At 37.2% G+C, this 26,660-nt stretch overlaps 1 protein-coding gene across 1 annotated transcript; it reads left to right on the forward strand.

The window, feature by feature from the left end:
* Positions 1-25,595, forward strand: si:dkey-27h10.2 (putative uncharacterized protein DDB_G0290521). The gene is made up of 13 exons (XM_066679426.1): positions 1-128; positions 577-720; positions 1,376-1,447; positions 1,824-1,886; positions 2,519-2,566; positions 4,219-4,275; positions 5,752-5,787; positions 5,950-6,029; positions 6,404-6,497; positions 6,584-6,673; positions 11,313-11,519; positions 11,725-11,812; positions 24,715-25,595. The coding sequence occupies exons 1-12, from the start codon at positions 86-88 to the stop codon at positions 11,772-11,774; spliced, it is 984 nt and encodes a 327-aa protein (XP_066535523.1). The 5' UTR covers positions 1-85; the 3' UTR covers positions 11,775-11,812; positions 24,715-25,595.
* The last annotated feature ends 1,065 nt before the right edge of the window (positions 25,596-26,660 follow it).

Genomic DNA, 26,660 nt, shown 5'->3' on the forward strand with positions numbered 1-26,660 from the left:
CTCTTACTCACTCTCTCTCTCACGCAGACACACACACAGTCTCTCTCTCATTCTCATACACACACCACTTGGCAACCTGAGCAGGATGGAGAAAATAACGGCCACCTTTTGGATTCTTACACTAACGGGTATGTGTAATAACATCTGTGTTATAAGACTGTTTAATAGCTATATATATATATATATATATATATATATATATATATATATATATATATATATATATATATATATATATATATATATATATGTATGTGTTAAGTATCTGACATACGGTTTCCAAGTGACCTGATTTGACACCATGTGCCAATACTTCTGTACATAACTCTGAATGTGCTTGTGAAAATGTAAAAACACCTGGAGTATCCAGGCACTGCTAATATTTTAATCTGTAAATTATCATGGCATTATCAAATACACGTAAAAATATTAGCTAAAGTTTTAAAAAGTTATCTTCCTGTTTGATCTGATTCCAGTATTCCATCATCGCTGAGCAGCCCTAAAGATGCAGGTTCTTATTACTGATGACAGTTGACTTAATTATTGCATGTGAATGAGTGTTTTTCCATGCCACAGGTGTTTGTGTGGCTACATCTCTGGCCAGTAATGCTACCACAACAACTGGTCCCCAACCCAGAAACAGAACCAATAAAGAGGACAGAAGTATGAACGCATCTACCGCTGGCTTAAGCAGCCCTGAAGCAGGACTCACATCAAACGGTGAAGTGCAGTGGTGTTTACTGTGATCTACTGGTGTTGTTTGTCTAAAGGTTTTGCTGGTTGTTTCAAGACAAGAGAAAAAGTGTCAGAAATCTTGGGCGTGGACACTGTGAAACCACCAGGCCTCTGCTGTTAACAAAAGCACTCCATGAGTGCTCACTTTACCTTTACCTAAACTGTCCTTTTAATTTCCTGACAATGACAGAGATACATTTTTTTACGCCTTTAAAATAAGTTAAAAAGAGTACCTTTAAAAGGGCTTATGAATATTTTGTATACATTTATTAGTAGTGCAAATATCTAACTAGGTTTGTGTGTTTGTGTGTGTGTGTGTGTGTGTGTGTGTGTGTGTGTGTTTTGTTTTCCTTCCCTTTTTCATGTTTCCTCCAAGTGGCATCTGTTGTTTGCTAAACTGCCATTGTAAATATAAATTAGTTCTTAATGACTGGCCTGTTTCTGTATAATAATAATTTAATAAAAAATCTTTAATAACCCCCAAATTTTGGGAATCATCCATATTCGGTTGTGTCTGACATTTTTAAATGTGATTACTTTTATTCCAAATGCATTTAATTCCGTTCTTTTCTAATATCATTAAGAACCATCCGTTGTGATGCGCTTATATTTTACACTTATGTGTTTTGTTATTCTCCAGAAACCTACACATCCACTAGCACTCCTAAGACATTTTCTACGGATTCTGGAACCGCACCCAACACTACGAGAAGTAAAGAAACATTCATGTAGTTCCATTTACAATGCGATGCATCACAGCACAATAGTAATGACTGTTTTTGGGGTGATTTTGAGGTCTCGTTGCTTTCTATTAATGCTTAGATGTGTTTTTACTACTTTTATTACTTGATTTAACCACAGTCTTATTTCACATAACTAACTGTTTTAACGTAAATATAACTATTTGTACTATGCACTTCTAGAACAGAAGTTTCAGCTATACATTTAATGCTTAGAACTTTAAAGACTGCACAAATCAACACTAAAACACCCTATAAGCCATGTTTTATGACTGTTTTCTCCAGCACTGACATGCGTTTCTGTGTAAAATAACGAGGTTAATCTTGGGTATTGACTTTGACTCACAGACCAAACTAAAGAGGAGACCCCCAGTGTCGCAACAACAAAATCCTCCACAAAAAAGACAAACCGTAAGTCATCTATGTCATATATACTACGGTTAAATCCCAATTAAAAATGTGTGTGACTGAGTTGAGCAGTTCTGCTGTCTACTGCAGGGGCATGAGGTGAAAAAACTCAAATGCATCCACGATTTCATAGCAATTAAAGCCTTTAATACGTTTCAGGGAGGAAGCTACATGGTCTTTTCAAGATTCATGTGTACATATTTGATTAAAAGGTTATTTTCAGGACTTGTACAATGTGTACAGCATAAGAAATCACCATTAACCCTAACCCTAGCCCTAACCCTAAGCTAGCAAACGTCAGAAGCAGCCCATCACGGCTAAGATAACATTCTACTTTTCAAATGTTTGCTTAAGCTTATAGTTTTGTTAAGTTTTATTCAATATTTCTACATGTGGTTACTCTATTAACTTATTATTTGATACAGAATATAATCTTAATAAGTATTTAAGTATTTTCAGATATTGATGCATTATATTTATAATTATTGCCACCACTTCATCAGCCAGTGAAAGAGAAACTACACACAGACCAATATTATGCAAAATTAAAATGAATAATGCATAATTGTAAAGTGGTAGTTCAATTTGTAGTGATGCACTTATATTTTATACGTATGTGTTCTGTTATTCTCTAGAAACTCTCACTCCCACCACCCCTCCTACTACAATCAAACCTACGACAAGTAAGGAAACATGCATGTAGTTTTATTTACAATATCACACAGTGATGCAACACAGCAGCACATTGTAATGGAGGTTTTTGAGTTCTTATTGCTTTTTATTAAAGCTTCGATTTCAATATAAGCATGTAATCTGCAGGTACAAACTATGCAGTGCTATTTGTACTTAAGTACTGTCTTAGGTCGTCTAACTAACTGTTTTAAGTCAAATACAATTTTTTGTAATGTAAATAATATCTAGAACATTTGTTTTTTCTTTGGTGAATGTATCCTAACGCTGACCATAGTAATCATATGGCACTTCCTAGAAAAGAAGTTTCAGCTGCATGTTTAACAGGTTAATGCCTTGAGCTTAAGAGATTGACCAAAAAAAATGAATAATAATAAAATAAATGGAAAAAAATAAAACCAACCAAATAAACAAACAAAAAAATGTATAAGCCATATTCTCTGATCTGGTTTGAATTGAGTTTATGTGTGAGCTAGTAAGATTAACCATGGGTATTGACTTTGACTAACAGGCTAAGCTAATAAACCAGACCTCCAATGTTTCCACAACTGTCTCAACAACACAATCCTCCACAAACACGAACATTTCAATAAACACAATACAAATTGTAATGCCATATATACTATGTGTTTAGCATCTCACAGAGGCACAAGGTGAAAAAACTCAAATGCATCCACAATTAAAACATTTTCTGTTACTGTTAGTACATTTCAGGGAAAGCTACATGGTATTTTTAAGATTAATTTGTACATATTGATTAACAGACAATCTTTAGGATTTTTACAATGTGTACATGATGTAGCTCATGCTTTGTGGATGAACATGTGATTTTTGATGAATTCTCAGCATCAGAAATCACCATTAACTCTAACCCTAAGCTACTAAACGTTAGAAGCCGCAGGGTTGTTTTCTCCATCAGGGCTAAGATAACATTCTACTTTTCAAATGTTTGCTTAAGCTTATAGTTTTGTTAAGTTTTATTCAATATTTCTAAATTTTGTTTATCATATTAACTTATTACATGACAATGAATATAATCTTATTAAATTACACAAACACCTTGATTATTTAGTTATCACACATTTTAATATTTCTCAGATATAGATGTTTTATATTTAAAATCCTCACTGCTGCAACAGGTAGTGTCGCAGTCACACAGCTCCAGGGGCCTGGAGGTTGTGGGTTCGATTCCCGCTCCGGGTGACTGTCTGTGAGGAGTTGGTGTGTTCTCCCCGTGTCCGCGTGGGTTTCCTCCGGGTGCTCCGGTTTCCTCCCACAGTCCAAAAACACACGTTGCAGGTGGATTGGCGACTTGAAAGTGTCCGTAGGTGTGAGTGAATGTGTCTGTGTTGCCCTGTGAAGGACTGGCGTCCCCTCCAGGGTGTATTCCCGCCTTGCGCCCGATGATTCCAGGTAGGCTCTGGACCCCCCGCGACCCTTAATTGGATAAGCGGTTACAGATAATGGATGGATGGATCCTCACTGCTACAGTTTCTCCTGTAAATTAATTACCCAAAGACTTTTTAACTAGTGACTACTGTTGTTGTTGTTGGGTTTTTTTTTTATTTGTTTTTATGTTTCTTTGATCAGTTCATATGTAGTGATTTACTTATATTTTATACTTATGTGTTCTGTTATTCTCTAGAAACCAAAACTCCCACCACCACTCCTGGAGGTACTAATTCAGCCAACCCTACGAAAAGTAAGGAAACATGCATGTAGTTTAATTTACAATATCGCACAGTGATGCAACACAGCACATTGTAATGGTTGTTTTTGGGGTCATTTTAAGTTCTCATTCCTTTTTATTAATGCTTCAATTTCTTTATAAGCATGTAATCTGCAGGAACATACCATGCAATACTTTTGTAATTAAGTACTGTCTTGTGTCATGTAACTAACTGTTTTAACTCAAAAATAATTATTTGTACTTAATATCTAGAGCATTTGGTATTTTGCTGTGGAATGTATCATAACGCTGTCCATAGTAACCATATAGTACTTCCTAACGAATGAATTTCAGCAACACCTTTAATAGCTTAATACAGGCTGGCAAAAAAAAAAAAAAAGTGAAAACAAAAACAAACAAACAAAAAAGAAACAAACAAAAAAACTAAAACAAAAAAGAAACAAAGGAAAAAAAAGAAGCAAAAAAACCAAAAAAAAACTAAAACAAGAAGGAAACAAAGGAAAAAAAAGAAGCAAAAAAAAAAACTAAAACAAAAAAGAAACAAACAAAAAAAAAACTAAAACAAGAAAGAAACAAAGGAAAAACAAACAACCAAAAAAGAAACAAAAAAAAACTAAAACAAAAAAGAAACAAACCAAAAAAAAAAAAAAAAAAAACAAACAAAAAAATAAAAATAAATAGTATAAGTCATATTTCATGAATATGAAAATGAGTTCCTGTGTGAAATAATGAAATTAATCATGGTTACTGACTTTGACTCATAGACCAAGCTAATAACCAGGCCCCCAATGTTTCCAGGATTTTGTGTTGCAGCAACCAAACCAGTCACAAACATAAAAACTTCAGCAATACAGCAGACAAGTCGTAAGTCATCATGTCATATATACTATGGTTAAATGGCAATTAAAAAGTGTGTCTGCGTTTAGCAGTTCTGCTGTCTACTGCAGAGGAATGAGGTGAAAAAAGTACAATACATCCACCATTACACAGAAATTAAAATCTTTATTACTATTATTACCTTTCAGGAAGGAAGCCACGTGGTCTTTTTAAGATTCATTTGTACATATTTGATAAAGATCATTATTAGGATTTATACAGTGTGTACCATACCCTTTTTTTCCCCTAAAATAACATTCAATTTTTCAAATATTTGCTTAAGCTTAAAGTTTTATTAAGTTTTATTCAATATTTCTATATTTTGGTTAATTTATTAACTTATTACATGAAAAATAATATAATCTTAAGTATTTGCACAAACTCTTGATTATTTAACTACCTCAGATTTTAACATTTTTTCAAATATAGATGCATTTTATTAAAAATCCTCACTGCTACAGTGTCTCCTGTAAAATTAGGCTAATTACTGTATTGAATAAACAATTTCAACAACCGGTAACGAAGAACCTCAACACAGCACAACATTAAGATGATTATCTCTTTAATGACAGTCATATAATTGTAATTTGTAATATGTTTGTGGTTTTACAGACCCTCAAATTGTTGATAATAACAGAAAAAAAACAAGTAAGTTTTTATTAAAGATTTTTTTTTCTGTAATCTCTGTTAAACATATAACAATATACATTGTAGGAATACATTGTGATTGTGCAAAACGTATCTGAACTGATGCTAGACTGTGTGTATATGTGTATTTGGTGTGTGTGTGTCTGTGTGTTTTTGTTTTAGTATTTATCATCATCTTCAGCATTGTCATCATATGTTTTGTGATAGCCATCGTTTATTGCTGTGTACAAAAAAAATCCCGGGTAAGAAACTATCAAATCAACATTCATTTATTTGTGTCAAACAATAATATATTCTTGGGAGTAAGGTTCGATATAAAAATAAAAATAAACGTTTACAGCACTGAATTACTTTAGCACTACAGTAGCTTTTAAATACTTTCAGAAATTCAGAATTCAAAATTAGAGCAGTCTGTTTTAGTATCCATGAGCCAACAGGCTTGTTTAACAAATGCTAGACTCCTGAGCGGCTGTTAAAAATACACCTCATGATACTATCTACAAATATATGTGAGGGCAAAAAAATCTATTTTCTAACATCAGTTGATGTAATCAGACAGTGTTATTATTTTCTAATAATAATAAATAATATTCACCCACAACATTATTTGTATCAGAGTTTTTCCCTAGATCGCGATGGGAAAATTGAAGATGCTCAGATGCCTCTGAGTGCAATGGAGCAGGAAGTGTTTGAGACCGGCTCACGAAAAGGTGCACAGACTTTCTCACACAGTTAAGGTCTTTCAGCTCTGTAAACTGTAGCTGGCAATACTGGATGTGATTTTTGACATCTACAGAAATGGAAACCTTCACTGCTACTGAGACCAGCGTGCCGGCTACCAGTGCTCCGCCAGCGGATGGAGTGGAGAAGCAGGATGGAGAAAAAGGTGTGTGCAAATTTTACATATCATATCACATTTCAGTTAAGGGTCGCGGTGGGTCCAGAGCCTACCTGGAAATCATTGGGCGCAAGGTGGGAATACACCCTGGAGGGGGCACCAGTCCTTCACAGGGCAACACACACACACATTCACTCACACACTCACACCTACGGACACTTTTGACTTGCCAATCCACCTACCAATGTGTGCTTTTGGAGCGTGGGAGGAAACCGGAGCACCCGGAGGAAACCCACACAGACACGGAGAACACACCACACTCCTCACAGACAGTCACCCGGAGAAAACCCACGCAGACACAGAGAGAACACACCACACTCCTCACAGACAGTCACCCAGAGGAAACCCACGCAGACACAGAGAGAACACACAACACTCCTCACAGACAGTCACTCGGAGGAAACCCATGGAGACACAGAGAGAACACACCACACTCCTCACAGACAGTCACATTTCACATTTGAAAAATATACAAAAAAAAAAAAAAAATCATAGAAAATGTCATCGGTTGGATTGGTTGCATTGCCCCGCAGTGCACTGGGGCCCTGATTAGTGTCTGCATTAGTGTGTTGCTGCCTAGCGTCGAATGACTCCCGGTAGGCTCCGGACCCAGTGTGACACTGATCAGGATAAAGTGTTTACAGAAAATAGGTTAATTCATTAATATAATAAATGTAAACCTCCACCAAGAAGTTGTATGATCATTTTTATAAGCCGTATTTAAAGATGTCTGTGAAAAAGATATCATTAACTGAGGAATATTGCACTGCAATTTTTGACCTATTTTGTCATCATAGACAAAAACTGTTACCTGTGGCTCCCAGATTTTTTATTTTTTTTTGGGTGGGCGGGGTATTATGCCTCCCTCAGGGGTGTGGAGCTATTGGGGGTGGGTTGGGGCACAGCAAGGCAAATGAATGAGATACGTAAGTCATGTCAATTGTAATTATTTCACAGTCAAATTTTTATTACTATTCCTTTTTTTAATAATAATCTGAGGCTTGTATTAATGACCGTTTTTAAAATAAATTTCAGTAGAGGCTGGAATCAAAACATGTGTCAGAGTTGGGGGCACTGAAGGAAAAACAAGTCCAATTAATATCACAGAACCATCAGGTAGAAGTTGTAGTAAAAATGTTTGAACTGAGAAATGAAGCCTGTACCCAGCTCTTCGGTGCATTATCACTAAGTTTCAGGATTTCAGAATAAAACTGAAAGTCATGCGCATGCTTATAGGTCTTTGCAACATGTGTTTATAGTTCCAGGTAATGATGCACCCTTCTACTTCCTCTTCAGCTCGAAAAACAGAAGGAAGTTGCTATTTAACTTTTTGTTCAACTTTTCCATCTACGTACATTTCTTCATTTTAAAATAGATCAAATGGCTCTGGCCTGGTGAAGTGGAAAAAGTAGAAAGTACCTAGTTGTGGTGAGGCCTATATTTGCTTCCTTTAATCATACATCATTAAGACCACTTGTGTAGTGTTTTCCTCTCACTGGCTCTGAATTACACACCCACATGCTTCCATTTAATTACTGATAATTATCAGTATTAAAACATATACACGTTAGACTAGGCCAGAGCTTCATACATGTCATGTATAGATCATGTGTTTTCAGTTGGCTTTAGCTTTGTTTTGCATATGTAACTAAATCTGAGCTCAAGCTTTTAGATAAAGTTATATTCAAATAAAATCTTTGTTTTATATAAATATATATAGGAAAAATAATTTTGAATGAAATGAATAAAACCTTACATAGTTCTATTAAATAACCAAAAACACCAAGGAGGCATAGGAATACAGGGTACAAAGTAAAAGTTTACAGCTTTGCTTACGTCCAGGTCCATACACAAGTTTAGGAAAAAAACAAGAGCTCATAATGGCTCTATTCTTTTGTCTAAACATATTTTTTCTGCAGTACTGTAGTAGAAACTCAGACCATCATTCAGGCCTCTGTAAACTCATGCCAGTGACTCACACAATGCTTCACACATTGGGAAATTAACCAATTCTACATTTTTCAATACAATATCCAAGCAAATATATGTCAGTGAAAGTTAATTTGCCTACAACTATGATATTTCATTATTGTGCATTGGCCAGTACTGCCCTTTAGTCTTTACACTGCTCTCGACCCAAATACGTTAAAATTGCATTGTTTATAATAAGTGTGGTTTGCCAGACAGGGAATAAGCCTAGATCTGAATGACACAGCTGATCTTTTTGAATCGTGATCTTTTGAAGTAATAAATAAATAAATAAATAAATAAATAAATAAAGGATGCAATGTGGAAGGCTTCCACTAGGTGGAAGTCTATGCTAAGAATAGAATAGTGAGGCCTCAGCCAAATTCCCTCAGTCACTTTAAACTTTTTTCAGGTTAAGACTCTTCAGAAATCTCTCTACTTCTAATTAATACCAACAGGTCATTTATTTATTATTATTATTATTATTATTATTATTTTTATTATTATTGGATGTATTATTACCAGATGGAGTAGATGTACAGTGGTCAGATCTTCATGATTAGAAAAAGTGAAATGAGAGGTAAAAATATACTGTGCCATAGGTTCTTTAACAGGAACTTGATTGGCTGTTTTTAGGATCTGTTTTTTAATCACAGTGCCGATCTGTGGGTGAGATATTTAGTAATATATATTTTTTTTAAAATGCCACCCCTCTCATGCTCAGGAAATGACACAATTCACAGTTCTCAATTTTGAGGAACCAGTGGATGCAAGGCCTTGTCAGCATACACACCCAGAGACCAGTGGCGCCAATACAAATTTGGCCCTCATGGTTCTCAGAGCCCTGTGCAGTGCGTGTCTCTGCCTTGTGTCCAATGGTTCTGGGAAGGGACCTGACCTGCTGCAATACTAAACAGAATGCATTGGCTCTGGAAGATGGATGAGTGAATGAATGATTTTCCTTACCATCTTTATTTTAATAATTTATTAAATCGTTTAACTGTGAATTTTTAAAGTCTTCAAAGAGATTTTCTGACTGCTGTCACTGACACTACATCTACAAGGTGAATCAAGAGGGATAGTGTGTCTAACAGAGTTGGCAATAAGTGGACACAGTGTTTAAAAACTTAAGCAGCACTGCCGTGTCTGATCCATTCGCACCAGCACAATACGCACTAACACAGCACCACCACATCAGTGTCACTTCAGCATTGAGAATGATCCACCTCCCACATTGCTCCTGCTCCGTGGTGGTCCTGTGGGGGGCTCCTGATCATTGATAAATAGGATAAAAGGGCGTTGGCTAATTATGCATAGCAACAGATGAACTAATGTCTGTAATTATAGAACAACAAAGTGTATCTATATGTTCAGTAAAGTTAATCACATGGTCACTTTTTAATATTTTAGCAGATCTATGATTAAAAATAAACTATTCTCACTAAAGTGAGAACATCTCAGTATGTGCCAAGTCCTCCATCTGTCTTCATAAACAGAGAGTCAGTGTCAGTCCCAAGTGCAAGTCACGTCACATGTCACTGCTCTGACAGGATAACATCTGTCTGTGAGCAAAACTTGACTGCCTGTGAATGTTTGCCAGTTTGAAACGTCTGTAATTCAAAACATTCCTGTCAAAGGCAGGGCTGGTTCCACAGCTACGTGTTTAAAAATAACAATCATTAACTGCATTTTTACTTTATATACAGGACTTTAAGACGTGTCCTGCTTTTGCTGCTTTCTCCCTGATTTATAACCTTTGTCTTTTCTTTAAACACCTGCAGGACTTTCTCAGACGGTCAGCACTAATGGAAATTATAAGTCGTGTTGTGGCTAATGACAGTGGTTTGAGCTCTTTGGTGCTGAGTCTGTAGATTAGAGTGTGAACCATGGGAGCCAGAAAGAACTGAAAATTGATACTAAAAGAGAGAAAGGCTTGGAGCGCTCTTGGCCCATGGCTGAAGTACAGTGTGGCTGGGTTGAGTCATGGCTTAGAAACTGCACACTGTGTAATAACGGGGTGTCTCTTTTTTCCCACCTGAACCAGCTGCAACTTCTTTAAAAAAACCTCCTGCAGATTCAACTGTGCTTACTAATCACACATCTGATTCACTTTAGCTGTTTCCATAGGGGGCATTAAAAGTTAGTTAAGGTGGAAGTGAGTATGTGGGAATGGACTAGGAACATAAAACTAAATGATAATGGAAGGAGAAAACGGTGGTGACACCAGCTGTTGAGTTTTTTTTTTTTAATCAATGGAAACAGAGAATCCTCTAAATATACAGTTCAGTTTTCATCAGGTGTCTCTGCAGATCTTTATCCAAATTTTATCTTATTCCTTATTTGCTCTGTACTTTCTGCAATTAATATTGCCATAAATTGGAGTGAAACACCTTAGTGACCCACATTTCATGTTCATGCAGAGAGTTTGCTATGGTTGATACTTAAATACTTATTGGGGACTTTGGGTGATGTGTTCTATATTTAACTGAATTTTTGCAGGGCTCAGATCAGTTACAGGGCATCATATGGTTCAAGTCGTTTCAAGTAGAACTGGGAGAGACGTCTCAGGCCATTTTCAGCTACAGCCCTAAATTAATAAAGATTTCATTTCCTTACACTTTTAGTCTTTTGAGTTTGAGTTTTGGTCTTCCTCATTTAGATGAAAGTATTGTTCCTGAAGCAAACCAGGCAGAGAAGGAGAGTTCACCTGACCCCCTGACCACCGCCCCACCACCTGAGAAAACAGGAGAGCTGACTGTCGTGGACCTGAATGATGGAGATGCAGCCATCTCTACCAAGACCTCAGTAGAGTCTCTCGATGAGCCACTCAATGAAAACAACAGTAACAACCGGGCACTAGCGAATGGTGGGTACGATGAATAGAAACGGGACTTAAAATGAGGTGATGGTTTTGCAGAATTCCTTATTCTAAAAAAGTCCTTATTCTAATCAAAAAGTTTACAAAAAGAACTCACGCATTATATTTTGACTTCATTGATCACATCCTGAGATGACATACAAGTGAACATTGATACTGAGAGCTTTTGCTCATTGTGCTTTCTCTCTAACAGTCTTTGATTATAATAACTTCATCGAGATCTCCCTTGGTGACCTGCTTTAAGTGAAACGGAATCTGCATCTTCTCAAGTTGTAACAACCGTAAGTTTGATATTCTGTGACCTATGTTTACACATATTAAGATAATTTTAATAAGACATTTATCTTAATCTTTACGAATGTTGGCAATGTGTTCAGGACGTTATGCTTAAGCTTAAAAGTAATCTGACAACCATTTTATCTCCATACAATTTTAAATCCACATTAAAGTATAAATGCAGCGCAGCAAAATGCAGCAAAATGTGGTGTGTTCTCTCTGTGTCTGTGTGGGTTTCCTCCGGGTGACTGTCTGTGAGAAGTGTGGTGTGTTCTCTCTGTGTCTGCGTAGGTTTCCTCCGGGTGACTGTGAGGAGTGTGGTGTGTTCTCTCTGTGTCTGCGTGGGTTTCCTCCGGGTGACTGTCTGTGAGGAGTGTGGTGTGTTCTCTCTGTGTCTGCGTGGGTTTCCTCCGGGTGACTGTCTGTGAGGAGTGTGGTGTGTTCTCTCTGTGTCTGTGTGGGTTTCCTCCGGGTGACTGTCTGTGAGAAGTGTGGTGTGTTCTCTCTGTGTCTGCGTGGGTTTCCTCCGGGTGACTGTCTGTGAGGAGTGTGGTGTGTTCTCTCTGTGTCTGCATGGATATCCTCCGGGTGACTGTCTGTGAGGAGTGTGGTGTGTTCTCTCTGTGTCTGTGTGGGTTTCCTCCGGGTGACTGTCTGTGAGGAGTGTGGTGTGTTCTCTCTGTGTCTGCGTGGGTTTCCTCCGGGTGACTGTCTGTGAGGAGTGTGGTGTGTTCTCTCTGTGTCTGCATGGATATCCTCCGGGTGACTGTCTGTGAGGAGTGTGGTGTGTTCTCTCTGTGTCTGCGTGGGTTTCCTCCGGGTGACTGTCTGTGAGGAGTGTGGTGTGTTCTCTCTGTGTCTGTGTGGGTTTCCTCCGGCTGCTCCGGTTTCCCCCCATGGTCCAAAAACACACGTTGGTAGGTGGATTGGTGACTCAAAAGTGTCCGTAGGTGTGAGTGTATGTGTGAATGTGTGTGTGTTGCCCTGTGAAGGACTGGTGCTCCCTCCAGGGTGTGTGTTCCTGTGCCCCAATGGACTCCCAAGCAACTTTTGAAAGAGTTCAAAACATTTCATCAGAGACTTAACAAAAAAAGAAAAAAAAAGAAAGATGAGTGCTGAAAACCTATAACTGCTTTTGGTGGGCTGTGAAGACAGCTTAGAAATGTTAGCAGTGTGAGGTGGCTCTGTACAGCTGCAGAAACACACAATATCAGTAAAAGCAAAAACAAAAATGCATACTTACAGAGTTGAAAAAAATGTCCACAGGCCTCTACATATACAACAGGTGAATTTCAATCCATAAAATATATCATTTTTCAGATTCTTCCTTGGCATGATTTACTGGTGTTATAATAAAATGTGACATATTCTGTGATTATTTAATGGTATTCAGCCATAAAAAAATATTGAGAACAAGTACTAAGGTTGTGTCATTACATTTTGATGCTGGGAGGCATTGGGAATGGTGACTTTATGCATTTCTGAATAATTTGATCATGATTTCTCACTGCTTCACAGCCCAATGTTGAAGGGCTTATACCCTTATAGCTGACAAATGGCATTGGCCATCGTGACTTTATGCTCATGATATCCATGCTATTAGTCTATCCTTTTTGGTGGGTGGGCACAAGTTTTTGCAATATCTGCCTGCTATAAGCTGCACTATAAATTACTAGCAATAACTCATTAGAAGAGGTGTCTACTAACATTTGAATGCATTGTGTAGCTGTAGTGCTGTGTTCAGTAAAATATAAATGCCTGAGCTCTGCATCATCTACCGGCTTCAAAGATCATTACCAGAAAAAGGCAAAAGTTGTAGTCAACTAAAATTGTGCACTGTCATCACACCCCACTCAGCACTCAATCAAACACACTCTGTCTGGTCCTCGTGTCATCAGACCCTTGAGAGTAGTAGCTGAGCTTGGGGATTTCTCTGTCAGAGTGTTGTTAGTGACAGTATGTTAGCAGCTCACCTGTGCAGGAGCAGATGGACGCTTTAACTCTGCCCCAAGCTCCCCATCCTTCTTCAGTTCCCAGAGGAATTCACGTGACACTTCCCAGCTGATGAGAGAGCTTTATCACAAAGGTTTCAACAGATACTGCCACCTTTTATAACCAGCTGAGGGAAGAGTACTGAAAAATATCCTTGTTGTGTTCTTACTTCAAATAAATCAGTGGAGCAGGCGTAAAAGTACACGGTGGAACGTGAATGGAACGTATGTTTCTTAAGAGGTGTTTGGAATAGTTTTGATGTATAGATACTGTAATCTTTGGCGAGAATCCTTCACTAACTTTGGACTTCCTCTGAACCTTGGTAGTAGTGTGTCAGTGGTGGAACAAGCAGACCAGTGGTACCCCATGACAACAATTCAAAGGAAATTAAATAGGTTAGCAAAATAAAACCATCAAAAACACTTTCAAGAAGCTTCCATCCTGTTCCAATTTTTACATTCTGCAACATCTTGCAGTTCAGAGACCCTCAGCTTTACATGTGAGATTTTTTTAACTACACTGCCTTGGTATTATAAGAGTTGAATTCACAACAGATCTAAAAGGTCGTTATAATGACTGGATAGTTCTATCCTTCTTCTCTGTGAGAACAAATATCCTAATGGTCACCCAGTTGTAATGGGCAGTAGCTGAAATAGAATCCAGGTAAGATTACCAGGCAATGATTAAGTCCGGTGAGGGGTCAAGCTTTGGCCACAGTTCAGGCTTTGTGAAGGACCAGACTCTGGGCTTTCATCTGTCAGCCATGACACACAGAACCCACAGGCAGAGCTCCTAATGCCCACTGTGGCGCCGCTCTGGAGGAAGGACAGGCTATGTTCAGCTCATGTGTCTAGTGGGTTTATGATCATGTATGAAAAACACTGATGGATGTTTTTGGGAGTAGCTTTTATCCTGAAATACATTACATATTCCAATGTTAGTAAGGATAAAAATTTAGTTAAAGACTAAAAATGAATAAGAATGAATAGTTGGTTACTTGGGTAAAATTAAAGTTTTAAGTAAAAGCAAATAAACTTCTTCAACAGCAACTTTAACAGAACAACAGAAGTAGCAGCTCAGTGTAATTCTTCAGTCCTGAGAAACTTCTAGAATTGCAGCAGAACTTAATTTAATCCACTACATTCAACATGTACCAGCACAGGAACTGAAAAATGTACAAATTCAAGCTTTCTTCTCGTTTTTGGATTCTTTAAGTCAGAACGTCAGAAGTGTGACAAAAATTAAAGGAGCAGAAATAAATTAAACTAACAGTAACTTTATTGGAATTCATTGTCATTTATTGGAAGTCAAAGTAGTAAAAGTAAGCCTGAATGTACTCACAGAAGTACAAAAAACATCAGCATTTTACAATATATTTACATGTACTTTTATTGGATTAAATGGATTTCCACACAGCGCTTTAGATGTTTATTACAGCAGTTTTAACTTGAACTAAAGCCAGCTCTAAACATCACCCCACTCCCCGCACCCCATTGAGGCATAATTGCACAAAATTAAAAATGAAATCCTTTCAGAAAATTGTCAAATATTTTAATCTGTTGGTTCACATTCACAAATGGAAAAAAAGCTGTTTAACCTATCACTTCATGACAGATATTTATAATCTCATCCACACAGCAGGCGTGTAACTCTATAGCTCATCCTGGCTCGATATGTCATTTTATACTAGCTCATATACTATCACCCCTCACTGTGAAATGTAGCTCACACAGGTTATTCTTTGCAGCACACACTTATACGCATTTACAAACAGTGAGCTCCGTGTTTACTTCTAGATGTGGCATTATTCCATATCTGTTCTTCAGATGTATGAGATGGGTTCAGGAATTAACTCTGGACTTCCAGATGAAGCCATGTCTAGCATGAATACTGTAAAGACATTCACATTCAAATAGTTTGTTTGTCTTTAAAACTCTCCACTATCTTAGAACTTTAATACATTATCTTCAAAGACAGCTACAACAGCTGCAGGAAAAGGTGGCTGACCTGGGAAGTAGACTCAGGGGGTACAACCTTCAGATATATGCCATACAGGAATATGCGTTTGCCAGAAGCTTTGACTAAAAGTGAGGAAACACTTTTTAGGTTATGAACACAAAACTATCAAAGAACTAAACTATGTTTAAAATCTGAATTAGCAATGTGTTGTTTAAACACTTTTTGCATTAGACATTAAATGGGTTTTTTTTTGTTTGTTTTTTGTTTTTGTGCCAAATTGTTGAATCATTAAAACACAAGCAGATTTACATGCCCAAAATCAAGGGAATGACCTAGAAGGCTAGTTCTGTGGACCTCTGTGTGATATCTGTTCAAAATTAAAAAAATCTATGATGCTACCACTTTGACTTTAATGCATCACCATAGGTGATCTGAGAAAGCACCAAAGAAAGTCCCATTTCGGAAAAAGTGACTGTTTCAAGAAAAAGACAAAGGAAGACATGTAACCTGTCATATACCCCATCTGGTTTTTTCCTAAATGGTGGGCTGGACAACCCAGCCAAGAAGAACCGTTACTGTTTATGACAGCCCTGACATTTCTTAGCCCAGAATCATTAGCCCCTGCCTGGGAAAGTGCTACCTGGTCTTCTGCCTTCCAGTAAAGTGTGGTATTTCTTGTGCTTTCCAATCAGTGTCGGATGAACCATTTCCAGGTATCTAAGATGGGTTGGTGGGAGTCATAAACACTTCACATGTAATGACAGGCAGCATTTACACATCACAGCCCCATTCTCCCCTTAGTGATTTACGGAACAAAGAGAAATGAGGCTTGTAATTAGCAGTGTTTTATTTTATAAGGAGAACAACCGTTGGTTAGTCTGTAAATAGATTTGAAGGTTCAAAGGCAGGACACTAATCTATAGATGATCAGACAAGGGTTTGGTGTGATCCAGCAGACAGCCGGAAGATTATCCATTCAGTTATGTAGCATTTATGTAAAGCTATGTACAATATTAATGGTGAACATACTTTGGGTGTTTCCAGTTGAAGTGATTTTATTGAAGGTTATTTACAAGAACAGGAGGTCAGAACTTAAACCAGTTTTCAGTAGCTAGCCAAAAATGTCAAATTAATTATCCAAGAAAGGAAAAAATAAATAAATGTGATTTTATCCTGTAAAAAAACATGAAATACCAATCATTTACCGATGTGATGTTTTTCCTCTGGTGTAGCAAAATGTTGGTGTTGTTTCAGTAGTAGTTTTCATTGTAGCCTACGTTCAGATGATGATCTTAAGCGATTTGCCTCTATTTAAAATAACTTGTAAAATTTATAAAGATAATTGTTTTTAAGAAAAGTATAGTTTTAATTTGTGCTTCAAATATGAAAACACACTGGAAAAGAATCCAAAACACATTTCATTTTTGTTTTTGAGGGACACAACATGTCAACAGTAACAACAGGACCCTGGGTATTAGTTTATTTTGTATATTTTTGTTTAGTATATTTTGTATTAGATGGTATTCACTTAATATTTGATAAAAAATTAAGATATATTCAACTTTCTGTTTGATGCTTATCAGAGTCTACAGGCTTAAGTTTTAGCATTAGCTAGAACACCCTAGTGAAGTTGTCCTAAGCTAAGTTCTAAGTTAAAGAAACTGTCATTTGTTTTTCTAATACAACAAATACATTTAGATTATTTAACATAACATAAACTTGCTTCTCGGCTGCATGTCGTGTGATGTGTATGTGCCAGCTGTGAATGCTTCTTAAGCTTATTGTATTGCTGCCATTATTAAATGCAAAGAGGTAAGTGGCTGTTATGCCAGTCTGTCTATGGTATGCATTTAGCCCAAGGACCCAGACTTTGGACACCCTGACTTAAGTAAAGCCACCATCCAATTAAGACTGGTTTGTCTATGGTAATGCAGCAATGATACCATTTCCTATCGTCACACTGAGGTATTAAGATATCCCAAACTGTGCAACACAATCTGTATAGACCAGTTTCCCTTACTGGCTCAACAAAGTGTGTTATAGAGTTATAGTGTGGACATACTGCTGATTTATAACTGCACCCTGTCTCTGGCCAAGACCTGCAGGGGATTACCCTCCGATGTGTGCGTCTGACTTAGTGTGTGTGACCACAGGTTTGTACAAGTGTAGTATATGCATGCCTGGTTTGTGTGAGTGTGTGCTTCCTGGCTGGGTTTTGATGTGGTAAAGGGGCTTAACTGCTTCACCTGGACAGCTGTAGTCCTGTGTTGAACAGGTGGTGTATGTGTTTTGCTGCTCTGAGCTGAGGTGAATGTGCATGAGAGCACATTTTTCCTTTGTTAATTTTATGACCAAGAATCACTCAGGTCAAATGCAAGGAATAGGATCCTGAAGAGAACTTAGGTCAAAGTATATGTAGATATTAATATCTGGAATGGACTGTACAAAAACAGTGAAAATGAGAGATTCTGTTATTTTTGTGGCTTATTATCATTTAAAGGGGCACCAGCTGTTCCACACGGGGCTGTTTAGACAGGTTGAGAATGGTGCTGTGATGAATGATCCTTGTCATATTTTGACCAAAGCATGTCACAGATGTTTCATAAAACCCCCGGAGAACTGTGTTAACTTGTGGAAAGTGGTATAACATGTGAGCTTCAGTGCTTGTAAATGATTAAATAAAATTCACTCTATCTAAGGACCACAAAACATTCATATATGCACACTTTTACCCGCCTTGTACTTCATTAAGTTAGAACTGATTGCAGCCCTGTCTGTCATCTGTCTGGGTAGCTACATTATATCTGTCGCTTAGTGGATCTTCAAATTTGAGAATTGCCTATAAACACTTCCATTTTCATATTTAATAAACACCCTAAAATAGGCTTCATAAGGGTTTCAATGCACCCGCCATATAATGTGTCCCTTCATACTGTCAAGCTTTTCACAGTATCAAGTTGGATAAGTTTTTGGAGCTGGATTACAGAAGTGGAGTGTAATTATAGTAAAACATTATTTACCAACGCCAAGCTACTAATACGTGTGTCTCCGAGGTAACATAAGGCAGGTGTGTTTTGATAGGATTGATGCAGTCTTTGGTGATGCCAGCGTGGCAGCGGTCATGTTGAATCAGGTTTTGGAAAGCAGGATGGTGAAGCACACCTCACAATTTATAGAATTTATAGAATTGCTTTATCCCAGAGTATCCATTATACACAATATGACCTTAAGTTGGTAGACACTTTATAACAGGGGGGAAATATAATTACATTAAAGGCAACCATTGTAAATATACAGTGTTTATAAACTGTTTATAAATTACATGAAAGGTTCCTGAGCAGTAGAGTATTGGCTTGAGGCACACACCATACACTGTGCCATGCATCAGCTGGAGGGGGAGTGATGGTTCAGTGATATGAGATAAGTTAGAATGAAGAACTAATCATCTGATGTCAGCGCAGATCAGTGCTGAAGCATTTTACACCTGTCGTTTCAGTATTCTGCATTGGTTGTTCAGGTGCTTGAATGTCCCATTTCTTTTCGCACAATGCTATGAAGAAGCGGTGTGTCTTTGTCCATGCTGCATCTTAAAATATCTGAAATCACTAAATAGAAATGGAAGTCCACACACTTGGACTCACAAACATCTACATGCTTCATAATCTTGAAAGTGTTTATATATGTGTATCCAGGCTTATATCAGTGTGAGTGTGTGTGTGTGTGTGTGTGTGTGTATTTGTGGGGTTGCTACACGGTTAGTTTAAGGACAAAACCTGTATCAGGGTGTTCTGCCATAAGTAAATGCCAGTATATCCCCTCGTCTTTAATTCACCATGAAAACATCCATCAGCCACGCTACCTTCCCATAAATCCTCACACCTTCTTTGTTCACTGCTATTTTTGCAGTGCGAGTGTGTGGTTTGGGGAAATGCGATAGGACCAGCAGACTTGCTGGCTTATTTTCCCCCATGGTTGGGAGGCAGAAAACACTAAGAGCCTTTTTAAATCTCATTATCCACTGCTCAAGTGCCATCCACACCACCTGCATCAATTATTTTGCATTTTAATACAAAAATACAGTTGTCCAAACAGATTTACAGGTTCATTACATTTTTAAGTTTTGCTGTTTTTCATGTAGGACACTGTATGTATGAGACACAGAAAACAAAAATGCATGTTAATCACAAATAAATAGAGCCCACTTAAATGCAAAAAAATTTACAATTAAACAACAGATCATTAAAGTTACGTGTTCTTTGATCACATGTCCAAGCTTCCTCTTCCCCAGCTGTCCTTTCTTACTCTGAAAACTTTGCTGGGTTCTTTTAGAAAGGCTAAATCGGTAAGTTTACAGCAGGCTCATATGAAAGAGGTGATAATTAATCCAGAGTAAATGAATGTGTGTTTGCGCCAGAACACCACCCCCTCCCTTCCCTTTCTTGTCGGTCATATTTTTAGGTAGCCTCTACAAATTTGTTTTTATGGCAGTTCTAAAACTAGCATGTCGTAGTAACAACATAAGCTTTATGTGCTTGCTCTTACTCAGACAAAGACATTCATTGCATTTTAGAGGTGCAAGTTGTTTAAATTATGGTCCCAGATATGATTACTACTTCATTTTCCTAAAATAAAATTGATGCTGAATCAAAATAAGATGTGAAATATGTTACAGCTACAAGGTCCAGTGTTCAAAGCTAAAAATGGCATATGAGCATAAAACAAGCCTTAACTTCAAAAACTGTCATTCGTAAGAGCCATTTGTATGAAACGTACGAACAGTTAATAATCAGTAAACATGGGTGCATATAGATTACAGCCATTTTCCATGCAATATACAACACATTACAATGATTTAATATTTTCATTAAAGTGCTTATTGTGCTTAGATGTAAATACACTATATGTGTGTTGAATAAAAGATATCTGCAACCAACTGAAAAGGAGAGCAAAGTGATCCATAGAATTATCTTGACTTTTGAAAATTTCAAACTTGATTCCTGCTGATAAAACCCAACCCCCCGATCTGCTCAGGAACCCCAACAGACTGCATTCTTACAGGGAGAGACCAGCACATTTTGCTGAAAAGCTATTGTTTGGCCAAGGGTACCCTAGTTGAGATAAGCAGGACCTTTACTAATGGGGTCAACATGAATGGGCCTGCAGTTCTGAGCAAAGAACAATTCACCAGCTACTCACACTCAGCTTGTCACATTTCTGGTTATATTTGGAAGCAATTTTTACCTGTTGATATTATGACTACAATGAAAATCATTTTTTCAAAAATATACATTTTTAAGGAGGTTACATGTTTGTTATTAGTGTACTAAAGAATACATATTTCATAAACATTTCTTACTTTGCTGCAACTTCTTTGAGGGCAGCCATGGCTTTAAGGTTAGAGATGTGAGCTTGAGGCTGGAGGTTGTGGGTTCCATTCCCAGAACCAGAAGAAGTTCAGCCGTGGCTGAATTGCCCTTGAACAAGGCACCTTACCCCCAAACTGCTCCCCCGGAGCAAGGTCATTGGCAGCCTGCTGCTCTGGTTGTGTGTGTTCACTGACCCCAATGTGTGTGAAGAATTTCTCAGTTTCTGTGTGTTCACTGCCACGGATGGGTCAAATGCAGAGAAGCAATTTCCCTAAAGTAATTACAATAAAGGTGTGTCTCTCTTCAACATTACATAACAACAAACCTAAAAACTTCCATAATAACTTTTAAAATGTACTGCCATGATGTTATGTGTGTTTTGTGAGGGAGATTTACACTAGTATGTAATGTCCTGTATTTCGAAAAATGACAAAAATGTATTATGTTTCATGCAACATTTCATGTGATCCGAGCTAATAAAGGACAAAGGCTTTACCTCTGAGTGTGAAAAGTATTCTCGAGCAATAGCTGAGAGTTGCTATAGCTAGTTTCTTGACCTTTGATCTTTGGAAAACTGTTGAAAAATCCTTGCGATACAATGTGATACTACATTCGAAAAATTACTGGATTTGTTGACTGAAGAGTATAGGTGTGTTATTATCTACCTGCTGACATATTTACACGTGGCATGTCTGCTTCCTACTGGTGTGTCTTCACCTGTCCTTGGGCACCTTGATGGGAACTGTGTCAAAGGTCAACCGTCATCAAAGTTCAGACCATCATAATTAGAGGAAACAGACTGACCATGAGAGTGAATCTCATAACCTTAGTCAACCTCTGTCAAACAACACATTCCAGTCAAGAACTTGAGGCAAGTCTCCACAGAGAGGACTCAGTTACTCGACCAATTACACGCAAATTAACATAAACCCCTATTTATATATTAGACTTAAGTACAGTCATAATGGTTTTGTGATGAACGCAAAAGGATTCGTTTGGGGGATGGTTCCTAGCTTGTATTTGGGGTTCTGATTGGAATTACACATTATCAGTTTCCAATCCAGATTGATTACTTTTTGTTCAACAACAACCAAAACAAATGACATAACTTTAATACTCAAAAATAGGAGAAGAACCGTAACATGTCATGTTTAAATTATTACATGCAGGGAAAAAAAGGGAAAGGAACAGGCCAAACCCAAAACTGGTCTTCTCTCTTTTCTCCCAGTGGCCTCAGAGTTCATGTCCTGCTGTGAGCGGCATTGCAAGGCAAGCTGTGATCAGACAGGCGTTGAAAGACCGATGCCTCCACCTGCCCATATCAACCTTACCCATCACAGCTGCATTCCTCAACCCAGCACTGACAAGAGAAGTCCAGAAATCACTCAGTCCCTTCTGCATAGAGAGAAACACTGAGGTCTCATTGGGATGATCTGGCTACAGAAGAGCGTGGCATGAATATAATCTAACAAGTCTAAATATAAGATAATGTTTGAAGGCTTTCTTATCCTCCTTTCAATGGAAAAAAATCACAATCAAAAATGCTGTGCAGTCCAGGACTAGGTTTAGTCTGTGTCTGTGATACCATCCCTTAGTATTCTTAACAGAGTCAGCCTATAAGGATGTCTTTACCTTTCAGTATACTTGGTGTATACTATAGTGTAGCACTCATGTTCTTGTATGATTCCTTCCCTTGCTGTCAGGCCACTGAAGATTGTTGTTCAGAGCAGAAAGCCCTAAATAGGACAGATAGGCCTGAAAATATGTGGGAAAGAGGGAAAGATTGCAGCACATTTCACCACAAAGATATTGCCAAATGTGTTTAATGTTGGCAGGCTCTGAAATAACACTACTTTTTTTGTATGCATTCTAAAGGACGTTTCTAGTTTCTACTAGGGATGTGTATTCTGACAATGTGTGTATTGTTGTTTCTGCAGCCACATATAGGTCTACAGTGAACTAACGTGTTTTTGGTGTTGCCGTGTAGTTGTGCTGGTACAAGAGGATCAGACACAGCAGTGCTGTTGAAGATTTAAACCCCTCAGTGTCACTGCTGGACTATCAATAGTCCACCCAACAAAACAATCCAGCCAAGTGTCCTATGGGCAGCGTCCTGTGACCACTGATGAAACGTTACAATGAAAGAGAAACTTTGCAGCAATAAAAATCTTGTAGCTCCACTTTGACAAACAACAGCACCTAGAGGTCACACAAATACCGTGGTCTCTGCTTGGTTATTTTTCATGTCCCAGCCACGGGGGGTAGAAAAACTCAACAGACTGAATCATGCTAGTATTGACTTGCAAGATTGACTTTCCACCTAGGTTAATTTAATTAGGCCACTCTCTCCACTCCAGTCCAAGTATAATCTCAGGTTCAATTGAAGAATCCTCTTATTAAAGGTTTTCATTTCCAGGATGAACATTATAAAACCAGTCCATGCAACTCAATCCATCATCGTCTTAGCTAAGTTTGGAGGGAATAGATCGTTTGAGCCTGGCTCTTGGATTAGTCCTGCAGGTTTCTTCCACCTTGATAAATCTCCCAAGGAATGCCTTGCTTTCAGCGGCCTACTCTCTCCTTTCCCAGGTCAAGGGGGTGGGGGGAGTGCACAGATTCTTATCACTGCTTCTGCCTCAGTTTTCTGTGTAGTTCTTACTTACTTTCTGCCACAGTATGCACAGTGATCCAACCCATAGCAAATCACTAGGGTCTTTAGTTGATGTGAATTTGGAGACACAGTATTGATGCCCATATGGTCATTCTCCAAAGAAAAACATCTCAATTATGGTTGAATTTAATTTTACAATATTATTTGAACACAGCAATATTATTTGAACAGTTAAGAAAGTTAAGAAGGTTTTTATCTTCACCAAAATGTACTTTTATGGGGATAATTGTCTTTCTTTGGACAGCGATTATATGATGGTTACCATTCTCACTAAATATCTTTGGACTGGTGTTGTGGAACCAGATGGAACCGACTCCAGGGCCAAACTGGCCTCTAAAATAAGATTTCACATTGGTTAATCTGTCAGAGGTCACCATGTTAACAAGAGCAAAAAACATATAAACTTTCAATCATTACTAATACGTAATCATTCAAATGTTATTTATTGATGTAGCTCATGATAACCTTGTGATTTCTAGATGCAAAGCACCCCAGGGCACTTGCTTATAACACTTTATGTCCTTGTTCATAAATCACAAGAATGGATTTTACTCGAGTCCCTCTCACAAACAGATGGTTATAGGCATAAAATATACTGTGTAACAAGCTTTTTTATTTTTAGTTTGAGATCAAAATTGTTACCCCTTTCAGAAAAAAAAAAGTTAATTGTATAATTTATTTTAATTTTAATAAAGGGCTGCTGACATTTGGAAAAAATCATAAATTTGTTGAACATTCCGAAATTTCAAAAGCTATAATAATGAATGTACTTGAAATACAAAAAAGATGATACACCCCTGAGCATTTCTTAAGGAAAATCTTTATTGTACAAACTTAAATGCCAGCTTTTTTTATGTGTAGTTTCTGATAGCAAATCCCAGTAGCACACATGACTTAATATATTCTTTTTGTTTTACAGACAGAGAAAAGGACAAACCCATTTAATTGGAACAGCATAGAAGATATGTGAAGATATTTGTAGGTTAGCAAAATAAACTTTCCCAAAGTCTAACTTATTATCATCATCAAAACAGATTTAGGATTTACTATAAACTGAATTTTATTTGAAACAGAGTGTACATAGGATGAAACAACATCAGCCGATTGTATTGTTAACATACACAGTATATATCTAAAGTGATTGTAAATAAAATAGTTAATTTTAAAATGTGATAGGATGTTAAAGTATCACACAAGGCTAATTAAGATGTTTTGAATATAACCCTGTACATGTTTTGCCTAGTGTTCTCAGTGTGTTCACTTTAGATTTTTGATTTGACTCAACAAGCTCTAAATCTGTTACGTTATAATTTCTTACTGTTGAATGAAATGCATCTCTTAACCTAAACACAGTAATTGCTCAGTTGATTTAACAACGTTTTCCCTGAAGGATTCACATGATAAATCTCTCAGACCTATGGATGACTTATTTTATGTTTCTGGGGTTTTTATTATTATTATTATTATTATTATTATTATTATTATTATTATTATTATTTCATGTTTATTTCATTTAATTATTTATGAATTTACATCTACTGTGTTTTTCTCCTTTAAACGGTAATATATTGGAAACCTAAATGTAAACTGTTTGACTTTAAGTTCCTTGTTTTATCTCTGAGTTTAATTTAGAATATTTGGCCCTTTTGTAAAAATACAGTATAGTAGTTTTTTTCAGGACAAAATTTGCATTACTATATTATTTACTATTTTGTAATAATATTCAGTAGAGTGCAAATTAGATTTCAGTCCAATATTTAAGAATATTAAATATATTTTTAATTCTGATATACTATTATACATACCTTATACATGTTTTTGACTGATACAGTTCATTAAAAAAAACTATACTGTTCAAGAGTTGTGTGGTTTTCTTTAGTTTGCTTATTTTCTGCAAAATTTTATATTAAATAAATGGATATTGGATCTGGGTAGTTTTCAGTATCCAACAGTGAAAAGACTGATGTTCAAGTTCTATACGCTCAATATCTGCAAACTTTATTACAAAAAGGCCACAGCTGGTGGGAATGTTCCTGTGAGGTGAATGGCCATAAAAGTGCTTCCATGCTTCATGTAGCCAACGATTGACATTGAACCTAGGAATACATTCACTCTCTCTCTCTCTCCTTCTCACATAACTACACAATATTGTCCATCCATAGTATCTCTGCCTGCGGCTACTAACTTAAGCTCCAGGTGCAAACACACCCATCTCAAATGCTAGGTGTAAAAAGGTAGGAATTAGATGGTACTGCAGGCCAGTCAAAACGTCCAGCAGATAAAGATGGTATAAGCTTTGATTTAGCATTGTCTGCACTTAAAATATTCAGAACATGCACATCATCTTATTTGAACCATTTTTACATCTTGCTTCCAAACTAACAAGGATAAAGTAAAAGTATAAGTTACATTACTGCACTTGTACTAATTACAGACTCGAAACTATAATTAGCTAAACATTGCATATATATATTTAAATGTCAGAAATCTGATGCCTAGAAGATTATGAAGGTTTGCTGTTAATTTGAGAAATGCATAAGGAATGGTCCAGCAGGAATGCTTTAAATTTTTAAATGTACTTAGAATACAATGTGGTTACATTAATTAACATTAAATAGTAGAAGATATTAAACTATGTCCCAAATGAAATGAGACTTCTTGCACTAAATAAATTAGTCTAAATTAAAGTAGGGTTAGATCAGGTCCAGCTGTTATATTGAGCTCTTGTTTCTATGCCTTTGAGGCAGAGTTTGATTACAGAAGATGCCAGCATTAAGAACACTGCTTTGACACACCAGTAAACCGCTGGCTTTCATGTCGCTTTTGTGGTTAGTGGGTGTGGAGAGAGAGAGAGAGAGAGAGAGA

This window comes from Hoplias malabaricus, chromosome 8 (genome assembly GCF_029633855.1).
Source record: "Hoplias malabaricus isolate fHopMal1 chromosome 8, fHopMal1.hap1, whole genome shotgun sequence".
Taxonomy (NCBI): domain Eukaryota; kingdom Metazoa; phylum Chordata; class Actinopteri; order Characiformes; family Erythrinidae; genus Hoplias; species Hoplias malabaricus.